This window comes from Drosophila takahashii, chromosome X (assembly GCF_030179915.1).
Source record: "Drosophila takahashii strain IR98-3 E-12201 chromosome X, DtakHiC1v2, whole genome shotgun sequence".
NCBI lineage: Eukaryota > Metazoa > Arthropoda > Insecta > Diptera > Drosophilidae > Drosophila > Drosophila takahashii.
In genome coordinates this window covers 20,605,341-20,626,123 of record NC_091683.1, presented here as the reverse complement: position 1 = coordinate 20,626,123, position 20,783 = coordinate 20,605,341, and the positions used below count along the sequence as shown (strand labels likewise).

At 39.4% G+C, this 20,783-nt stretch overlaps 2 protein-coding genes across 13 annotated transcripts in view; one reads left to right on the top strand and one right to left on the bottom strand.

Moving 5' to 3' along the window:
* The window catches only part of dnc (phosphodiesterase dunce), a 191,260-nt gene that overhangs the window by 141,515 nt on the left and 28,962 nt on the right, over window positions 1–20,783 (top strand). For 3 of the 12 annotated variants that reach the window (XM_070218254.1, XM_070218253.1, XM_017144629.3), the window contains exon 2: window positions 16,837–17,996. The exons of the other annotated variants lie outside the window; for them this stretch is intronic. In XM_070218254.1, coding sequence (XP_070074355.1) covers window positions 17,047–17,996 — 950 coding nt within the window. In that variant the 5' untranslated portion in view covers window positions 16,837–17,046. The remainder of the gene's footprint in view (window positions 1–16,836; window positions 17,997–20,783) is intronic. 12 annotated transcript variants of the gene reach the window in all.
* LOC108059390 (katanin p60 ATPase-containing subunit A-like 2) lies at window positions 18,623–20,248 on the bottom strand. Its single transcript, XM_017144633.3, has one exon. It carries the CDS (start codon window positions 20,149–20,151, stop codon window positions 18,685–18,687), a length of 1,467 nt encoding a protein of 488 aa, XP_017000122.2. The 5' UTR covers window positions 20,152–20,248; the 3' UTR covers window positions 18,623–18,684.

Here is a 20,783-nt window from a genome sequence, read left to right as displayed (position 1 = left end):
GGTTAAATCGGTAGTGTTGTTTGTTTTTTAAACCTCCTAAATTTCTAATTATAAATTTTGAATTTTTTATAGTTTAATGATTAAATTTTAGCATTTAGTAATTGTTTACCAATTTCGAATTTGTTTACCAACTGCGGGGTGCGATTACGATTATTGTGTTGAACCAATTTTGCGAAGCCCCCAATTAGCCGGGCTCATCGGCTGCCGTTTTACGATCCGATCCGAGTTAATTGCCCGATCTTTATGGCCTAATGACCGATCATTTCTGCCATATATCTGTGGCCCAGGCCCGGGCCCAATATATATAATTACCGATATAGCGTGGCGCGATGCAACTCAAGGTGAGTTTTGAACCTTTTGGGCGCAACTGTACCTACCATCTCTCGGGGGACCATCAATCTGTGTTAAAGACCAACAACTGTCACTCTATTTGCTTGCCTTTTGTATTTTCTTTTCTGGTGGGAAAGGAAAACAAATTTCCATTTGCCATTTGCCTCGTTTTCTTGTTTTCTTTGGCCCTTCGTCTCGTGTTTTTTTTTTTTTGATTTTTTTTTGTGTTTTGCCACTGCCAGTGCTTTTGTCTTTGAGCCAAAGTTGTTTGGCAAAACTTTTGCACAGCAGCCAAAGCAAAGTTCCCCTTTTCCACCCCTCACCACTGGCTTTTCTCTCCTGGGTCAGGAAGTATTTTGAAATTGCATAAAGTCGCTTTCAGAGCAAAGATTTCAATTAAAGTTGTTCCTCCTCGTTTTTCGGAAATAGAAAAGGAGCTGGGCTGCGAATTTGATTGGTACCAGTGTTGGACGGGAACAACTATGGGGATTCTTCCTTGGGGTAGCTAAAGATGGACCTAGAACAGAAACTGAAATAGAACCCAGAAATAACTAGAGTTTTGAAAACTTTTATAAAGGTGCCGGAACGTATGCAGTGAAACAGGAATACATTTTGGATAAATTTATTGCTATTTAGAGTTCAAATTTAATACCAATCATTTAAAAATTATAGATTCCATCTCAGTGATTCTTAGTTAAAATATTATTATTTAAATAACAAAAAAAAAAAAAACGGGCATTTCATCATAATGTAGGTAAATATTTTTAGTATAATTTTGAATTACGCCAGGCAAGAAAGTATTTTAACTACGGTTATCCAAGTGTTCTTTCTTTTTTGTTTTTGCTGCTTCTCCCAACATTTCCGTTGTTGTCCCATGATAACTATGTGTGAACTGTGAACTTATTGAAAAGCCAAAATTGCCGGTCATTTTTCTTTCACCTTTACCCTACCACCACCCTCCATTTTTCACCTATCCTATCATATCCGGTTCAGTGCGACAGGGATGGACATAGGAAGGAAAGAGAGAGGATACAAGAGATCTAAGTAAATAAAAACGTGAACTGCATTGCATTAAAGTTGATCTAATGACCGAATACGTGAGGCGACTCATAAAAAGGTGAAAAGGGAAAAGGGCGGGGGGTGACCATTAATGGCTGAAAAGTGAATTAGCCAAAAAAAAGAAAATACTAAAAATATATATAAGAAGCGGTCGAGTGTTGCTTCTTTAGAACAAGGAATTAAAGCGAAAAAAGAAATGCGGCGATAGGCCAAATTTCATTCGCTTTTTGCCCAAACACAATCGAATTATTACACAAAATCCACGAGCCAAAGAAGCGTAACTCAAAGCCTCTCCCCCTCCACAAATAAAATTAAAGCACTTAAAAAATTTTCATTGCATAAATTTAAGGGAAAATGGGAGGGGGTGGTGTTTCGGCGTTATGAGCTCTCTGACGTAAAACCTCTCACACAGATACGCAGATTGTCGGAAGCATCGCATAAATATTAATAAAGACATCAAGAATTGATTGAATCGAAAGCACAAAGCGAACGCACTCGTGAGCATTACGTGAGGCATTACGTGAGGCTTAGAGATGGACACGTGACAGTCGCATGAAATTAGGGATGGGGCAACCGAAGAAGGAATCAATTTAGTCCAATCACTTTGGGGGATGGATCCTGAAATAGTGGATATATATTTAATATTTATTTTGTTTGAATAATATACCATTATTAACGCACTCGTGAGTATTACGTGAGGCTTAGAGATGGACACATAAAATTAGGGATGGGACTATCGGGTTTATCAATTTAATTGAATCGCACAAGTTTTGTTCAATAACTTGTGGGGATATAGTGCATATATATTTAATGTTTGTGAAGATTATAACACCTGAATTAAATCGATTTTAGGAATACAATCCTATATGCTCAACAATATAAACATCAAAATGTGTGAGTCGTTAAGCTAGCGATACTTAGGCCTGACTTGAGGTTATTTTAAAGGCCCTAAAAAGCAACCAAAGAATTGTGATAATTTCCTTTCATCCCAAAATTTGTTGCCCCTTTTTAATGTTATTTTTTTAAGGGGTTTACAAGTTGTCTCCTAATGAGTTTTGTGTGCTCAAATTGAAAATTTCAACTTGAGCAAATACAAAACACACACAGAGTTTAAGTGGGAGGAGAATGGGGATTTAAGGGACTTTCAAAGGGTGGCGGGGATGGAGGTGAAAGGTGATTAGGCGATGCTTCAGTTGATAAACTTGCCGAAAAACCCTCGTTCTTCTGTTTTTTTTAACCCACTAAACCCACACATTTGCTTTTTATATGGAAAATTTCCCTTCCTTTTTTTGCGTGTGTGTTGAAAACTTTTTGGCACAAATATTTTTATGTAAATTGTTCTTGGCATTTATTCATTTATATAAGTATGTGTGTGGGTGGCGGTCTCACATATGACACATGTATATTGTTCTCGACATTTTCATAATTTAACTTTACTTTTTCGAGGAAGAGGAGGAAAAAAGAGAAATATATATTTAAAACAACACTTGACTTGCAGTTCATTTGAAAGTTGATTAGTGAGCAAACTTGTTTTCCATTTTCCCCTTCCATTATTTGGGTTTTCCCTGTTTTCCCCCGCTTCCACCAGCATTTCTTGTATTCTTCTCGAGACATTCTTCGTTTATTCTCAAGAGACTTTTTTGAGATGAGAGAGACTCAAGCACGTTTGTTGCCCGTTCTTTTCCCCTTCAACTTGATGTTTTTATTTTCTTTTGCGCATTTTTGTTAATGAGTTGTTGGAAAATAAAGGAAGAAGGTAGAGAGGAAGTGGATAAAGTTTTGAGCCTTTTCGTTTTTGGCCAAAGAACTGCTGAATGCTCTTACCATTTCGAGTTAATTGTGGAATTTTTGAGGGGTTCTTAAGCATTGGTTTTTTTATATTATGAGATGTTTAAATTACAATTTAACGTATTTCATTTTAATTTAATTTGTGTTCGACAAATTTATTTTACAATAGTTAAACTTTGTCATTTTTATACCCTTGCAGAGGGTATTATAATTTTGGTCAGAAGTTTGTAACGCAGTGAAGGAGACGTTTCCGACCCCATAAAGTATATATATTCTTGATCAGGATCAATAGGGGAGTCGATATAGCCATGTCCGTCTGTCCGTCTGTCCGTCTGTTTCAATACCGTTTGCGAGCTCAGTTTAAAAGCTAGCGCCTTGAAACTTTCACAGTCGTCCTAAAACATGTGTACGCAGATCAAGTTTGAAAGCCGACCCGATCGGACGTCTATATCCTATAGCTCCCATAGGAACAATCGGATATAGCTTTCACAAAAATGAAGATATTTCGCTCAGTGTAAGAGCTATTGGCATGAATCTTTCCAAATCGTATTTTTTTGTGCGTACCTTGATCAGGGTAAAAGCGCGTGCCGATCGGACGTCTATATCTTATAGCTCCCATAGGAACAATAGGGTGAAATCGGTCAAAATTTGACGTTTTTCAGGATATTTTGCGCAAAATATTAGCTATTCCCATGAAACTTTCCAAATCGTATTTTTTTGTGCGTACCTTCATTAGTGTAAACGCGCGTGCCGATCGGGCGTCTATATCCTATAGCTCCCATAGGAACAATAGGGTGAAAAATTTTAAAATTTGATTTTTTCAATTATAAAATATTTTGTTGTTTATTAATGCATGTTGCTAGACTAGTCAAGTTTTAATTCGTAAAATCTGCAAGGGTATTAAAACTTCGGCTTGCCGAAGTTAGCTTCCGTCCTCGTTTTATTTTTATTTTATATTTAAGACCACTTTCATTGTAATATAGATAGGCCTCAACTTTTCACAGGACATTGACAGCTAGCAAAACTTATGCAAAAATGGCACATAAGAACCAGATCTTCAGGTAGAAGGGGGTTTCCAAGGGGCTGAAGAAGAATAAAAGAAGGCAGGACAAAAAAAGCAACGACAACACTTAATGTTGCATACTTTTCGAGGTCCTTGTGCCAGTAACGTTTCCGTTCATTCTACTTTTACACTTTCTTTGATTGTGTGCGCAAAAAAACACACACATACTCACGCACACACACTCCCCATACGATTGTATGCCTACCTTGAATTTTTCTCCACTTGTGGCTGCTCATTTTCCAAGTTTTCTTTAGCGATAACTAAATATAATATAAATATATATTAAGAAACTTTAAAAACCAAATATCTTAATGGAATAATTCGTTTATTTTTATAAAATAATAAACTTGATGATATTTTTTAACATTTATATTTTAATAATGTTTTATCTTTAAACATGAATTCGTGTTCTTTGGTTTCTAAAATTCTCCTACTCCTTTTTGTCTATTTTGTATTCCATTAGCCTGTCGCGTGTCGTGTGCTTTTGTGAATTTTCTTCTGCTTTGCATCTGCTCAATTCAATTCATCTCACATTTCACCTTTTTCGCCGGCTTTCTCCACCCATTTCCCTGGCTTTCCCTCCGCTTTTCCCTTTAACAACTCGTGACACTTCTTACACTTGACTTTTCTTGTTTCGCATTGTTCTTATCTCACTTGACTCTGGGGCTCTATCTGTGCTTTTTGCACTTTTGCACTTTATTACACTTCCGCTTTTGCGATTTCAGCGCTTTTCTCCTCTCGCTTTTCCGCTTTTCCGCCTTTCCGCCTTCGGTTGTGCGGGGGCGCCTTAAACTATGCTATGATTTTTTCATATGCACTTGTCTGCTGCCGCCTCGGTGTGTTTGTATTTTATTTTTCATATTGTTGGCTGGATTGGATTGCGACTGCCACTTTATTTGCGGCCCGTAGTTCTCTCCACTTTTCTCCTATTTCCAGAGCCTTTGGCAGCTTCTTTGTCTGCTTTTCCGCTTTTCCGACTGTTTTTACATGTGTGACACGCAGGCACTGAAAGAAAAGTGGGCTGAATTTATAAGAAACATTATATGAGAAATAATATTTAATAATATTATTAAATCGCTGCTGATTCTAGACATTTTTAAAAACTTCTATGAAATGAAAATGTGTGGTTTCAAATATCCAGAAATAAACTCCTATTTTTTTACTGTCCTCATTTTGTAGTCACATTGTGCATGAAATGCTGAAATGTGAGTGGGTGGAAAACCCTTTCATGGAATTGTGTGCCTTCAAACAGAAATATATATTAATATACCTCAATGGGACCGCATTTATATACGTCTCACTGTCTCCCTCTCGCTCGTACGCCTGTCTGTCAAGCTGTCCGTCTCTTTTACTCCTTCCACGTATTTGCATTTGTATTAAAAACGCTTAAAGTGGAATTTTATTTCCTGTTTCGCCTCCTTAACAGCCTCTCTTGGCCCTCTTCGTTTGGCTTCTTCTCCGTTTATTGCCGCGTCCCTCGCCTTTTGTATTTCTAATGCCATTTTCATACGCATTTCCCCCGCTTTCCCACTCGGCGGTTGAAATATTTTTATACGATATTTTTTATGTGGCCAAACAAAATTGCGATGATGTGAATGTGAATGGAAAGCCAAATCGATTTGGATTTGAAATATAAGGAGTAAGAAGCAGTGAAAAAATAGAGATAAAAAATATTTTAAGAAAATTAATTTCAGTACTTAAGATGAAGTTTTCATACTCGTGGGAAATGTAAATAAAATGTTGTAATATTTATAAATATATTATTTTAATAGGTGCGTAAAGTCTATGAAAATAATATGTAAATTAAAATGCATAATATTTGTCCTTATAATCTGTGTATTTGTGTAAAATACCCAAGCCAGCGAAAATATACGTTTTATCTAAAAGCCTTTTGGCGCTGACTGTACCGGCGGGTGTTTTGTGTTTTTGTGTGTGGTGGCAACTCTTTTATGTCTGCGGCGAAATCCTGCCGGGATTTCACCTACTTATCGGGGAGGAGGTCCACGTCCACTCTACTCGCACTCATCATATCATTCTGCTCTGCTGCTTGCCGGGCATTTTCAATTTCTTTTCATTTTGCCGTTTTCATTTTCGTTATTTGGTATTTTTTCTCGTTATTTTTCCTCTTTATTTTTTTTTTTTGCCCAGCAATCAACGTGCTATAAAAAGCCATAAGCAGGATGAAGCGCAAGTGGATGTTGTGTAATGGTCTTTATTGTGTCTGCTAACGGATTTCGCAAGAGATTGCCACTGGCCCACTTTTAGACGTCGCCGTCGTTCGGCTCCCTTGTTGCTTTTAATTTTAATAAATGCTCAGCGGCTTACACAAATCATCGCGCTCTCGCTTTTAAAGCATACTTTGGGGCTTTGGCCACACTATAGGGTTGCCATAACGATCAATTAAGGGCTTTAAGCCGCCATTCACATGCTAGTGTGCGTGTGTGCATTAAATATGTAATCACCTGACCGGGGTTAATTATGCCCGAAGGTAAAAGGCAATTGGCTCGGCTTAACTTCCTTCGCCCGACTTGAGCCGTCAGCTTTTCCATGCTTCTCGCCGACTTTTCCCCCGCCTTTTTTCCGCCAAGGTCGTCATCATCAACGCTTTTTAAACATTTAATTTTAATTTAATTTATGCACACACTGACAATTCACCATCACTTCCACCTTGTGGCTGCTCGACGCATCTCAGTTCACCGCACACCACGCACAGCAAAAACCACCCATCCACTTGGCCTGGCCATATGAGCACACGAACACCTAGCCACCCAGCCTCCCAGCCTCCCATCCACCCGAAAACCACCCACTCAACCTCAGTGGGCGAGTGCATTAAATGATTATCAACTAATTAAGTTGCCTGGATCAGCGAGCAAATGAAAAGCACAAAACGGTTTCAATTTTGTTGCATAATAACTTAATAAACAAATTGCAGTCCTTGGGGGAAAATCGAATCACAAAGGCTAGCCAAAATATGTACAAAACAATGAGGGGAAATTAAGCTTTTGAAAATGAAATAATTGAAGGCGGTAAGAAAGGTATATAATCCTTAATTTAAAATTTGAGGGTATTTAATGGTAGTTTTTTGTAATATCGCTTACAAAAGAATAAATTGTGTGTTTCCTATTTATTTCCCAACGAGACTTTAACTGTTTAACTTAACCAATTCAATTATTTTACATGTATTGCATAAATTTTAATTTAACTACAAAGTTTTTTTCCACCGGTTTCCATCTTATTTACAGTTTACAATTTCGTTTTCACTTCTGTTTATAAGTAAATATTTCTCCGGCTTTAAAGGTAATTAAAAAATGCCGTTTAATCAGTTTCTCAATATATTATAAAAAAATAATTTAAAAGATTTAATATCTCTAAATATTTATCCCAAAAGTAGGCTTTAAAAATTAAATAGAAGTGTAGATCAACACAGATCATTTTTCACAGCCTGCTTTCAGGCTCAATTTTAATTGTTTTTCAAGGTAAAATTCCCTTTTTCTGCCAACAGAAATATATGAAGTCTTTTTTTCCAGGAGAAGTTGTGTTTTTCTCAGTAAGCTTAATTTTTTTTTTTTTGGTTCCATTCCGCCAACATTTTTATTTTCAGCCTTTTCCAGGGCTGTAACTGCTTGCAGTTTATAACGCCTCACAAGTGCTATCAATGTGCTCCCACCCACACATACATAGATGCCGAGGCACACACACTCACAGATGCCACGCACACAGACGAACGATACACACGCACACGGGGAAATGCTTTGGCTTTGAGGCTGACTTGAGTGCTCATGCATTTTTGTTGCTCGGGCATTAGTACAAACACACATTCAGACATCAGACAGACAACTCAGCCAAACCCTCGCACAGATACACCCACATACAGAGGGGTACGCAGAGGTACATATACAGATACAGAAGGGAACACAGATACACACACACATAGGCAGTCGATTGTAGCTACAAGCATAATCGTTGCTTATTGGCAGCTGCTGCCTGCCATTGCCAAGCGATAAAGATGAAAACGCTGATGGCGCATCTGTGCGAAAGAGATGGCCAGCGGGGCGGCAGAAAGAGAGGGGGCTATATTATGGCCTGCTTTTCAGCATCTTCGCTTTAGCAAAAACGGCCAAGTGTGAAAAATCGAGCTAAAAAAGGAAGTACTTTAAGACCAGTTAAAGCTAAATTTCGCCTAAAAATTCGGCTAAATTCGGAAATTTAAAAAATGTCAGCTTTGAAATAGCTTTTATATACTAGTCAATAAAGCTTAAAAAATATCGACGGATTGCTATTTTTCGCTTAATAACATCGATATTATCGAATCGATATTCTGAAAATATCGATTATTTTCAAGCTTTTCTAGTCATAAGGTCTTAAAAAATATTAATGTAAGATGATCGGCAGCACTAGGAAAAGAAAATCAGTTCTTAGAAAACACCGACAACGTAGTACGAATATTTGGTAAATAGATAAACTTTTAGCTTTATTTTACAAACCTAAAAATACCAAAATAAATGGCCGATAACTAAAATATTTTTTACTTTAAAGAATTAGAAAAGTTGTAGTTCTAAGGGTTTATTTCTTTGCACTCAAATTCCTTTCTATTCTATCTGTATAGAATGCTGCCTTTGCGGGCAAAAAGGAACACTTTGGGCGCTTGATGAAATTAAAGCAAATTTCGCTGATGGGACGCGCACACAGGCACACACCTGACTTTCAGAGATCTCCCCCTTTTAGACCCCCACGGAACGCCACGCTTTTATATAAAGAATACTTTTAGGCGGCATTTTCACTGTCACATTTAATTGAGTTTCCCTCGGCTGGCGCTAAAAGCAACGTCATTTACGGCACCCAAACCCCGACCCATGGAACAGATGAACATTTTTAAGATGCCTCAGCTGCGGCTCTGCTGTCCCAGTTTCTCACCCACCTCCGGTCCATTTGCTTCATTGTTCTCGTTGGCATCATTTAATTGTCAAAAGACTTCTTCCTTTTTACCAGTTGGAGGTGGCCGAAAAAAGGGGATGATATTTGCTGTGCGAGCCAAGCAATTTTTATGACTATTCCCATGTCTAAGGAGAAAACAGCGAACAAATTCAGCTGTCTGTCCACCTTCTCTTGAGAAAAAGAACAGGATATTAATATTAAAAGGCGAAACGGGAATACCCTAGAAGTTAAAGAAGTTAAAGTTTTTTTTAAAGTTAAAAAATTCAGGATTTAAAGCAAATAGGCCAACGCGAATTCTTCAGCATTGTCATAGGAAGTGCCATAAAGCCTAGTTTTAATGTTCATATCGGTCCTGCTAACTTAGTAGACCTTTCGAAAAAAGGGTATTAAAATGTAGCTGTCTGGCGGTGGACTTGTCAGAGAGAGAAAAAAGGAAAAAGAACCCAAGAAATGTGCGAGAAGTCCGCTTTGACGTCATCAGTTTGCCATTCAATTTGCAGCTACAAAGGGAAGTACGACTCATAAAGCGAGATGAAAGGCAATCGATGATGGGTAAAAGTGGTCTGGGTTAGCTTGTAATTTTATTGAGTTTCATATTTAGCTTTAATGTAATAAATTTCACAGAAACTTTCTCTGCCCCCGGCTAAATCAGCTTAAAAGTAGGCAACACAATTTTGCAGGCCAAACTAAAGCACACACACACAAGCAGACACACACACTTGTCCAGTGCTAACCCGATTTGCCAACACTTTTAGTCTTAATTATATTTCTACATAATTTAATTGCAATCTCTTCTGCTGCTTTTTATTTTACTAGATGAGTGTGTGTATTTTCCTTAAAGTGCAAAAAACATTTTTCGTGAATTATGCAAGGGAAGGGGTGAAAAGAGGGGGCTGGGGCAGGGCGCAAAAGGGGCGTGTAGGATATGTGTGGCAAGTGGGGCGTGGCAAGTGGGTTAAGTGTGTTAGCTAAAAATTCATGGCAAACAGAGACAGAGAGAGAGAGGGATGCACAGAAAAAACTAAATTTCAAATATTTCATTATGATATCATATTAACATTTATTATCCAATTAATTATTTTGATAATAATGAACTACTTGATAACAAATTAATGTGAAATTAATATGAAAAACACAAAATGCCATTGAAATCTCTAGTGATTTGATAAGTGTCTAAAAGTATACTGTAAAAAATTGGATTATAACTGAAACTAATTATGAATAGTATTAAAACAAAATGAAATTATTTTTAGAGTGCAATTATTAATATTTTTTAATAACAACGAAGTGTAGAAGTATATGCTGGTAAATTTTTAACAACCCAATGGCCAATTTTATTTTTTCTAGTGTAGGGCGAGAGGGAGCTCAGGCATTTGACACACATATGCAAATTGCAACGCCATTAACAACCACTGTCCGTGTGTGCGTCTGCTTGTGTGTCTGTGTGTGTGTGTGTGCGTAGTCAATACGTTTTGACACTAATTTGGTCAGCATTTGCATTGAGACCCATTGAAAATGGCATTCGCCAAAGGCCATCGTCAACATCATCGATTCCATCATCAGCATATCGGCATTATCATGATTTGCATTTCCATTTCCAATCACCTTTTCCCTATCCCCCTTTCCCCTTTCCCCTTCCCCTTGTCTTTCATTTCTGAAACTGAATCTGAATCCATATCTATCGTGTCCAACACAAAAGCCTCAAATTGCAGCTGGGCCAACAAACTGACACATCGAAGGGACAGACAGGAATGCGAACAGGAAATGATGGAGCCTACGGTGGGCATTCGAGGGTTAAATAGGAGCCGTGGAAGAGGGGAAGGGGATGGGGAAGACAGGGACCTTCAGTCCTGGCCGTTCTGAGGTTTGTTAGCTGGCCAAAAAGGCAGGAGACTGTGGGTGCAAGACCAGGCAAACGCTTCGAGAGCCCCAAAAAGGGACATTGCAAAAAATGTGTTAAAATCTTTAAATATAACAAAAATTCGTTAAAACACCATTTGTTTTCAAGTTTTTTAAATGCTAAAATAATCACTTTTTGAAATCACTTTAAAGTGCCAAAATATGTGTCTAAAAGCACGAACCGAATGAAGGATAGTCGTCTTTCTATATGAATTCATACCTTTTGTGCTAAAAAATATATTGTTGCATACTTTTAGACACCTAGTTTGACATTTATAAGGGATTTCAAAAAGCCAGCTAAAATTAAATTTAATTTCACAGAACACAGATATTAGACACAGAATTAATTGGAAACAAAAACATTTTAAAATAATTAAATTTATGACTTCCTCTTCATGTTTTTTTTTTTATTTAGTTTATTACATCCCCTTGAATTTGTTTCACAAGATTCTTTGCCAAATTCTTTGCTTAATTTTATTGTATTTCAATTCTGCTGAAATTTTCCGAATGCAAGTGTAAGCGAAATATGAAAGGAGTCCCTTGGGCCTATTTGAAAATGGTTTTCTGCCTCCACCCCCTCTTTTCATTCAAAAAATGCTTTGTATGCCTGAGAAGTCAGCTCATGTGAAAAGTGCGTAATGAATGCAATTCCTGCAATTTTTCCCAAAGAGAGAGAGACGAGTGAATTTTCCAGCATGATATTGTAATATTTCGCAAGCAAATCCGAAACGCAATCATTGAAGTTTGAAGGTTTTCCCCCATGCACATTAAGCATACGCAGCGTTGCCGAATAGCTCTTCTCACCCTTCTCACGATTTTAAATGCTTTGCCAAATATTTTATCCATTACGCCATGCATTTTGGCCTCGCCTTTGGCCCCTTTGCCCCCCTTGGAAACTATGCGCATATTTTGAAAGATGTTTTGCATTAAGAGGGGTAGCATTATTTATGACGTCGCTGGCAGCGGATATTAGGGCTGATGATAATGATGATTGCGATGGCGATTATGATTGCGTTGGCGCTGCGCTGCTTCGCTGATGATGTTGTTAATGGAAGGCACTACACTCCACTTCACTCCACAGCACTTTGCTGCCACTTGTACACACACTTTAAAGTGCCAAGTAGTTTGAACTAAATTTCGAGTGATGGATGCTGGTTTATGGGGCTTCAAGTGGGGTGGGGATTAAGAGATTAACGCGGGGCTCAGATAGAGTGCAGCTCTCAGGCCAAGTAATTTGAATCAATTTAATTTATGTTCGATCCAAGTTTATTTCATATCACCTTGGAAACTGTTTAAAAGCAGGCAACAGTTAAATTTACTGCTCAGAAATATATTACAGCATACTGCTAGGCGCTTCTATTTTATTTGAGGTTTCCTTCTTTTTTCCCGGTATTTAAGAAGATTTCAGATTCAATTTAATTTGTTTTCGATCCAAGTTGATATCATATCTCTTAATAAAGTGTTCAAAAATATGCAACAATAAAATCTACTATATTATTGCATACTGCTAGGCGCTTCTACTTATTTTCGACGGAAGTTGGTTTGATAACACCTTGAAAAGTGCTTAAAAATATGCAACAATAAATTGTATAGCAACAAAATATATTACTACATACTGCTAGGCGCTTTGTTGCGCTTAAAGTTTCAGTTTTCCGCTTCTGTTTTTTAAGCTCTATGTTTTTCTTGGTTTTTTTTCTGTCTGCTTCGATTCGGTCAGCTTTTCTCCACATTTTTTCCCCTTTTTTTTTGGCTTTATTTCTATTCTGTGTGGCGGCGCCGTGCAGTCTGAAAGTTTTTCATGTTGTCTGACGGGATTCGTATTTCGATTTCTCTTTTTTTTTGGTTTTTTTTTTTTGGGGCAGAGGCAGCATTTTTATTAATGAAACACTGTGTCAACACTCCGGGAAGGAGCGAGAGGGCGAGAAATGGAGAAAGAGAGGCAAGAGGGTGGCGCACACAAGTACAATGTATAAATATTATGTAAACACGCAAACAATGAAGTGATTTGTTGCTACTTAAATTTAGCCCCCGAGAGGGAAGCAACAACAACAAAAAGATGGAGGAGGTGGTCGTAAAAAGGGGGTGGGGGATGCTGCACACACACAAAGGCACTCATACCCACACAGCTGCGGAAAGGATAATAGAAATACCAAGAAATGGAAATTTTGAAAACGCTAATTATATTGTACAGATTTTTATTTTCAGCGAATTTATAATTTTTTTTTTATATTTTTAAGATTTTATATATGTATCTATATATTACAATTTTTACACAATTTATTATCATTTGGCTTATGTTTTTTTATCTGTGGCTTTGAAATCACTCAAAAAAGTGCTTGAAAGTAGGCTACAAAAACATGTTCTCTTAAATACCTTTAGGCACCGTTTTCAATTGAATTTAATTTATTTAAGCTTCCTGCTTTCCAACCATAATAAAACATAATATTTTGATGTCTATGCTGATGGCCACATTTGTACAAGTATGCGCCTAGCAAAGTGGAATTAGTTGCAAAAGAAAAGCAGAAAAAGCAACAGAGAGCTGGGAAAAAAAAGAATTGAAAGGAAATATTTGTGTGTGCGTGTGTACTTGTGTTTGTGTGCGGCAGAGTGTGTGTGTGTGTTTGTGTGTGAACAGGCGCAGTCGCTGTGAAAGTAGCAAACAGGGCCCAAGGCATTCCTCGAAAAGAGAGAGAGGGAGAGGAAGAGGGGATGATGCTCGCTCGAAAGGAGAAAGTAGAGAAAGCGCGGCCCTGTTTCCAGCTTGTTTAGCAACACTTAGAGAAATGTGGGGGACGATAAGCTGGCCACAAGAGATGCGGAGGAGATTGCAGAGATTGCGTAGGAGGGATTCGGGGGCAGGGCAAAGGATTCGAAGGATATTGCAGTGCCACCTGTGACGCAGCCCTTTCACGCTAGATGGCGCTGCAATGCCAATTAGAATGTGTAGCACTCTTTTAGGCGGAGAATCTTTACAGATTCAACCTGAAATAAATAATAAATAAATATATAATTACCTATATAAATAAATATTTACAAATAAATAGCTGGCTTACGGAATAAATCTAAAACTAAATAATAGTTCTTTACAAATAAATAGCTAGCTGGTTTAGACAACTAAAAACCAAAATCTATGAATTTTCTTATTTTTGTTTATTAATAAATTAGGTTTTAACTAAGCTAACATTCCACTTCACTTTGATTCGCCACAAATCGCGAAGGAACCTAATATTGACTTAAAGTTAAGGCTCTCTAGCTAATTAAACGCAACTTGTTGTTGTTTTTGGCTTAGAATTATTTCCCCAGCTTTACTTGGACATCACTCACCAGAGCACATAGACCTACATACATATAGAAATGGGAATAAGGAAAGCGTTTTTGCTGCGCTTAATTCACTTTAGATGCCACTTCTTCACCCGCTCCCCATTTTCCTCCTCCCTCCCTTCGTGGTGCAAGTTTTCCTGGCCGCCGCTATTTCTAGTTTTTACCTCTCTCGGCTTTTCTTTTTTAATGCAATTTAAACAAATTAAAAAGTAGTGCGTGTACCGAAGGCGAAAAAGGGGGGAAATTGCCAGGGGTTTTTGCAGCAGCAGCAGCAGCAGCTTCATCATCTTCTGCCTCCATTAGAATTTGTTACGCTTCCTGCCCTCGCTGCCCTATGATAACTTTAATTAAACGCAATTGAGTTGGTTTAAGATTGGCTGCTTTTTTGGCCAGATTAAAGTAGTTAAAATTCGCTTTAATTTTATTTGAATTTAGGTTATTAACACAGAAAAGGAAAGGGATAGTAAAAAGAAATATCTGCATATTGTATTCACAGATTCCTATTAATATTTAATATAAAAAATATTTATGTAAAATGTTAGTTACTTAAAAAAATAATTAAAATCAATGTTTAAAATTTTGTAATTTTCTACGATTGTTAAATTCAACATTTGAATATTTAAAATGAATTAAAATATTTAAATTGCATATGAAATCTTAGAATTTACAATGTTTTCTTTTTATGAGTGAACTTAATACGATTATATTTTGAAATGAAATCAATTTCATATAATAATTTCACTTTAAATCTACGAAGTACTTTATAAAATTATGCCAGCATTGTGAAAGGCAAAAAATTTGATCTCTTGGAAATTGGCAACTAAAACTCTTCGAACAACTTGTTGTGGTCACTTTTTCTCAGGAAAAGCTGAAAACCCACCTAATCCCATTTCTCCAACCCTCCGATTCTCCCCCCTTTCTCCGTATCGCCGGCTCATTGTTAAATCATTTCAATTATGGTTGAACTATAAAGTAGCTAGTTTAGGTCAACAGCAGGATGATGGAGGAGATGTAGAGATAGTGGGAGATAGTAGTAAGGAGCATCATCAGTTGGGTAAGCCGCTCAGGCAACAACAAGGGTCCTTAGTGCCCTTGTTGTTGCCATCCTGTGATTCTCTGCACAACTTGGACAATTTTTGTTGTCTCCCTAACAAGGCAAAAAAGAAAAAAAAATAGAAAAAGAAAAGAAAAGAAAAGAAAACCGAGAAATAGGAACGTTAACAAAGGCAAAAATGCTACTCGAAAAGTGAAAAAAAAGAAAAGTTGCCCTGCACTTAGAGTCCTTTATACGCTATATCCTATATCCCATATCCATGTGCATGTGTGTGTGCAATAATTGTGCATTGATTATCATAATATTCTCGCAGCGCCATCAAAATTGCGCATAAACATCACTCGCAGCCAGATAGACAAGCGTCCATCCAGCAGTTTATCCATCAGTTTATCCCCCCGGTTTGTTTGTCAGTCGCTCGGAACGGAACTCTCCTATATATACCGATATATATATATATCTGTATAAAGCAGTGGCAAACAGATAAGCAAAAAGCAAATGAAGCGTGGATCAGGAAACGGCAAACACACAGAGAGTGGAAAATGTATTTGCCGAGGGTTTAAATGTGTTTACCAAACAGTGACTGCTTCACTGCGACTGGGCAGGAAAAAATAAGAAAAATGTAACGATTTTTTAAGTGATTTTAATAGGGGGAATTCGGGGATTCACTACTTGAATAAAACATTTATTTGAAATCGTTTAAAAGGCTAGAAAAATTTTTACTTATCGCGTATGTGCTTTTTTAATGGTCAGTAGTAGGATTGGGAACAACGATCGATAGCTCTATCAATGGTTTTACAATTTAAAAAACATTACCAATAGTATCGCACAGCTAAATAATTTAACTTTAAATGTAATGTGCTGGGAATTTAAAAAAAATATATTTTTCTAGAACACGATTGAAGTTCAAAAGTTCGTTATTTTGTTTCTGAATATGTATTGTATATATGTATATATTTTTGTAAAAATATTTCAGCATTAATTTTCAATCAAATTATTTTTTTTAATTTTTCTTCGTTTTTTATGATTTGTAGTTTATTTTCTCTAATTTTCGATAGTATCGAAAAAAACGATAGTGGCCACTATTACAGCCCTAGTCACTAGGTTTTTGTATAAATTTACTTAACTTTTCCATTACTTTGTTGTTTTTTTTTTGACGGAATCCAAGTTTTTACTACAACATTAATGGCAGGAAATGTGACTCTCTCCCGCTGTTTTTCCTCATTTTCCTGGACTGTCAGCTCTGACCGTTGATCCATCATTCGGGCCACGTGTCTGTCAACTGCAGCCCCCCTCCTCCCACTTTCCAACCCACCTCCTGTCAGCAGGACTTCCGTTTCCGTTCTCGCATCACAACGCTCTCTCTCTTTCTGTATTTTTGGAAAAATAGCAAACCACACCGAAATACCGAAATTGAACTAATTAAAATGACGAGCCTGTAGTAGTAGTAGTGCAAAACAATAAAATCGACATTAAGTGAAAAACGAAAATAGAAAGAAAAACCTTAAAACGACGAAGGATAAAAAAAATGCCAAAGGATGTGCTTGCAATTTTCTAGGGGCAGCGAGTAAAGAGAAAAGGAGATTAAGGGTGTGCCAAGATGATAGCCACGCTGTTCATCATCTTTGCATTCATACGGGCCTTTCCCTGGAGCAGAAAGCGAGGTCGCCCCGCCTTGGCCTTGACCTTGGTACCAGACGATCAAGATCGCGATCGGGATCAAAAGGGTGAGAACAACAATCGGCCGAGACCCTCGATTTCGCTGGGACAGGGCGAGGGAATGGCGCCGCGCACTCGTCGCAAATCCTCCAAATTCCACGAGGTCACCTTCAGCGGCAGCGTGGGCGGCGGCGAAAGCGATGGCGGTGGCGAGGTCACCAACGGCGGTCCTTCCAGCCTCGAAATAAGTCCCAACAAACGGCACTCGCTGAGCACCACCAGCAACTCCAGTTCGGCACCCTATCGCTATCTCAGCGGGAGCAGCAGATCCCGGGGCTCCCGAGGCGATTGCCACGAGTACTACCAACTGCAACAGCAATCGACATCCTCGCTATCGAATGGCGGAGGGAATCGGCGGGCACTCAGCCAGCGCAGCGATACGATGGCCACCGAGGCGGAGGGCGAGGAGTTCGAGGTGGATCCCATGGACGAGGACGACGAGGAGGACGAGACTTATGACAGGGAGACGGAAGAGTTCTACAGCAATATCCAGGATGCCACGGGCACCGGTGGCTCGTCGCAGAGTCGCAGCAAGAGATCCTCGCTCTTCTCCAGATCGGATAGCTCCGCCACTACCACATCCTCGAGCGGCGGCGGCAGTGGAACCTTCACCGGCGGCAAGCGGAGATCCGCCGCCTCCATTCTGTCCTCATCGATGTGCTCCGACCTGATGACCAGCGATCGGCGGAGCTCCACGGCCACCGAGTACAGTGTGAGGTCGGTGACCACCGGCAATGCTGGCGGAAATACGCAGCGCAGGTCGAGCGGACGGATTCGGAGATATGTGTCACGGATGACGATCGCCGGAGCGAGAAGACGCACAACGGGCAGGTAAATTTTTAGAGGTGTCACACTTTAAAATCAGAGTCCAACTGGCCAAGTTATGGGCTCTAGAAGTCCCGTGTTGGGGTCACCTTTTTGATAGCCATGAAAAACTGATCAGTTTCCCAGTGTGAAAAGGGCTGGGAAAACTAATTTATGCAAATGAGAATTAAATAATTAACGACAATGTTGAAAATGGAATCCAATGATATAAGTTATGGTCCCGGTTTGGGTCACCTAAATTAATTTGGGTACATAAAATGAGGAGAATTAGAGCAATAGTTTTTATTTTCGATATAGATGTTATTTTAGGCTGTTAAAGTCACGTTTGGGTTCACCTTCGATAAACTAAATCAATTAAATGAAAGTCCCTGTCGGGGTCACCTTTCCTTCGATTGTGTAAAACTAGATATTTTCAAGTGTTAAAAGATATCACAAAGTTAATTAAATTTACAAAAGAAAAGAAACAGTTTTGAAGGTACCCCACTTTTAAAATACTATACAAATGTGATGGTCTTTAGAATTCCAGTTTTGGGTCACCTTATTTTATTTTAGCCATACAGCAGCAAGTATTTGTAGTTTGCAATATAGATTTTATTTTAGATAGACAAAAAAAACACTTGAACTAGTATAAGTTGTATAAAATATATATATTGCACTACCGATTAAGTGCGAGTTAAGTGAGGGTTAGCCCCGTTTAAGAGCCATTCTCCTGCTGCCACTGCTCGTGCTTGGCCAACAGTTTCTGGCCCAAAGGACGCACCTGCCGGAAGGCCTTCTCCACATTGGCCTCCATCACAGCCTGCGATTCCTTGGATGAGGCTCCCGTAGACCGATGATCGCCCACCTTGGTGGCACAGCGCACCCGGTGCATGCTGATCTCCTTGCAGGCCAGCCGAATCTCATCGCCGGTAAACTGATCCGAGATGGCGACCAGTTGCTCCAGGAGTCGCGGATTCAGGGAGATGCTGCTGCCTAAAAGCCGGCTGATCAGGCAGCTACGCTCCGCCTCGTTGGGCAGCTGGACGAGCAGCTTCTTCTCGAAGCGCCGCAGGAAGGCCTCGTCGATGTCCCAGGGCAAATTGGTGCTGGCCAGGACGAAGACCCCGTTCAGGGTGTGCTCCATGCCGTCCAACAGCTGCAGCAGTTCGTTCTTGAAGCGCTTCGAGCTCTCGTGATCCGTGGCCCTGTCCCTTTTAGAGGTCAGACTCTCGATTTCGTCGAAGAAGATCACCGAAGGAGCCCTTTTTGCGGCCATGTGAAAGAGGACGCGCAGGATCTTCTCCGATTCGCCCCGCCACTTGCTCACCATTATGCTGGCGGTGATATTGAAGAAGGTCACCTGTCCTTGGGTCTCGGAATACAGGGCCTTGGCCAGCAGCGTTTTTCCGCTTCCGGGTGGCCCATGGAGGAGCAGCGATCGCCAGGGCTTCAGTCCGTGGGCAAAGAGCTGGGGAAACTCAATGGGCGTTAGGACGGCCTCCTTGATCAGTTCGATGGCCCTCTGATTGCCACACACATCCGACCATCTCAGCTTGATATTCTCCTGCAGAATCGAAGTCTTGACCAGCTCGGCCAAAGATTGCCAGTCCAGCGAAGAAAACAGAGCATCATCCCCACCCAAGTGACCATGTTCGATTTCACAAGCTCGATTTTCCTGGCCACTCATCGAATCAGCGGCAGCTGTGGTTTCCATTTTCTTGATCTGCAACGGCTGCTCATTCAAGGCCGCCGTGGCTGCACCCACGCCCAGGTGCCAATTGGCCAGAGAAGCCTCTGCTGTTTGCTTCTTCGGAGGAAGGATCTCCTTGGGGGGAGCGACAGACTTTTCCTGATTCTTTCCCGCCGCCATTTCCACCTTGATTTTCGGTGCCATCTTCTTCAGAATCTTTGGGTATTTACCGAATTTCATGTTGAAAAAGCTCGCGTACTCCAGGTACATGCCATCTAGATCTATGTTATCGCACAGCTCGTACTCCTCGGTAAGGCGGCCCTCGGTCTTCAGGGCCTCGGCACTCGAGTAGTAGCCATTCTCCACCAGATAGCGGTGCATCAGGTAGAGAATATTGCGGCGACGTGTGCTGAAGTTCCTCACATCCTCACAGAGAACCTGTGCGGCCGCCGTCGCTGTTACTCCGTATTTTCCCTGGGTCTTCATTTTCATCTGGCTTTTCCACGAAAATCTCTGTCGATTGTTTTTTGGAATTTCTAGATGTCTACTATGGCGTAGTTTTCCCAGCTAACTGCATTTCTCAGCACTTGTTTGTTTGTCAACCGAAACCTAAACGGGGTTGTCATAACGAATGGCCAGGGTTGCCAGGTTACACGTTCTGGGTTTTCATCTCTCTCTTTACCCCGAAAACATTTTCCCAGGCAACCAACCGCAGGAAATAGGAAAAAGAGGGGGGGAAAACTAAAGGGATTCAGGATTTCATATCTGCTTGTGTGCTAATTAAAAATGCAAAAAGAAAAAAAAACTTGGAAATATGAGGTATTTGACATGATTTGCGGTTGCTTTTTTGTTTTGAGAGATTAAAAGCGCTAAAAAAATAAAAAGTTGGGAGAAAGAAAATAAGAATATACATTTTATTTTACTACAAATTTAAAGACATTTTTTAAATTTAGAAAAATATTTCTAAGCTTATTTTTTTGATTATTTTAATTATCTTATTTTTAATATCCATACTGTTTTTCCCACTGTGTAGCTGCGCTGTTTACCCATGAAAATCCTGAACTAACCCAATTCCCTGGCATGCAAATTGCCGGATCAGTTGGCCGCAATTGAGTCCTCTCAAT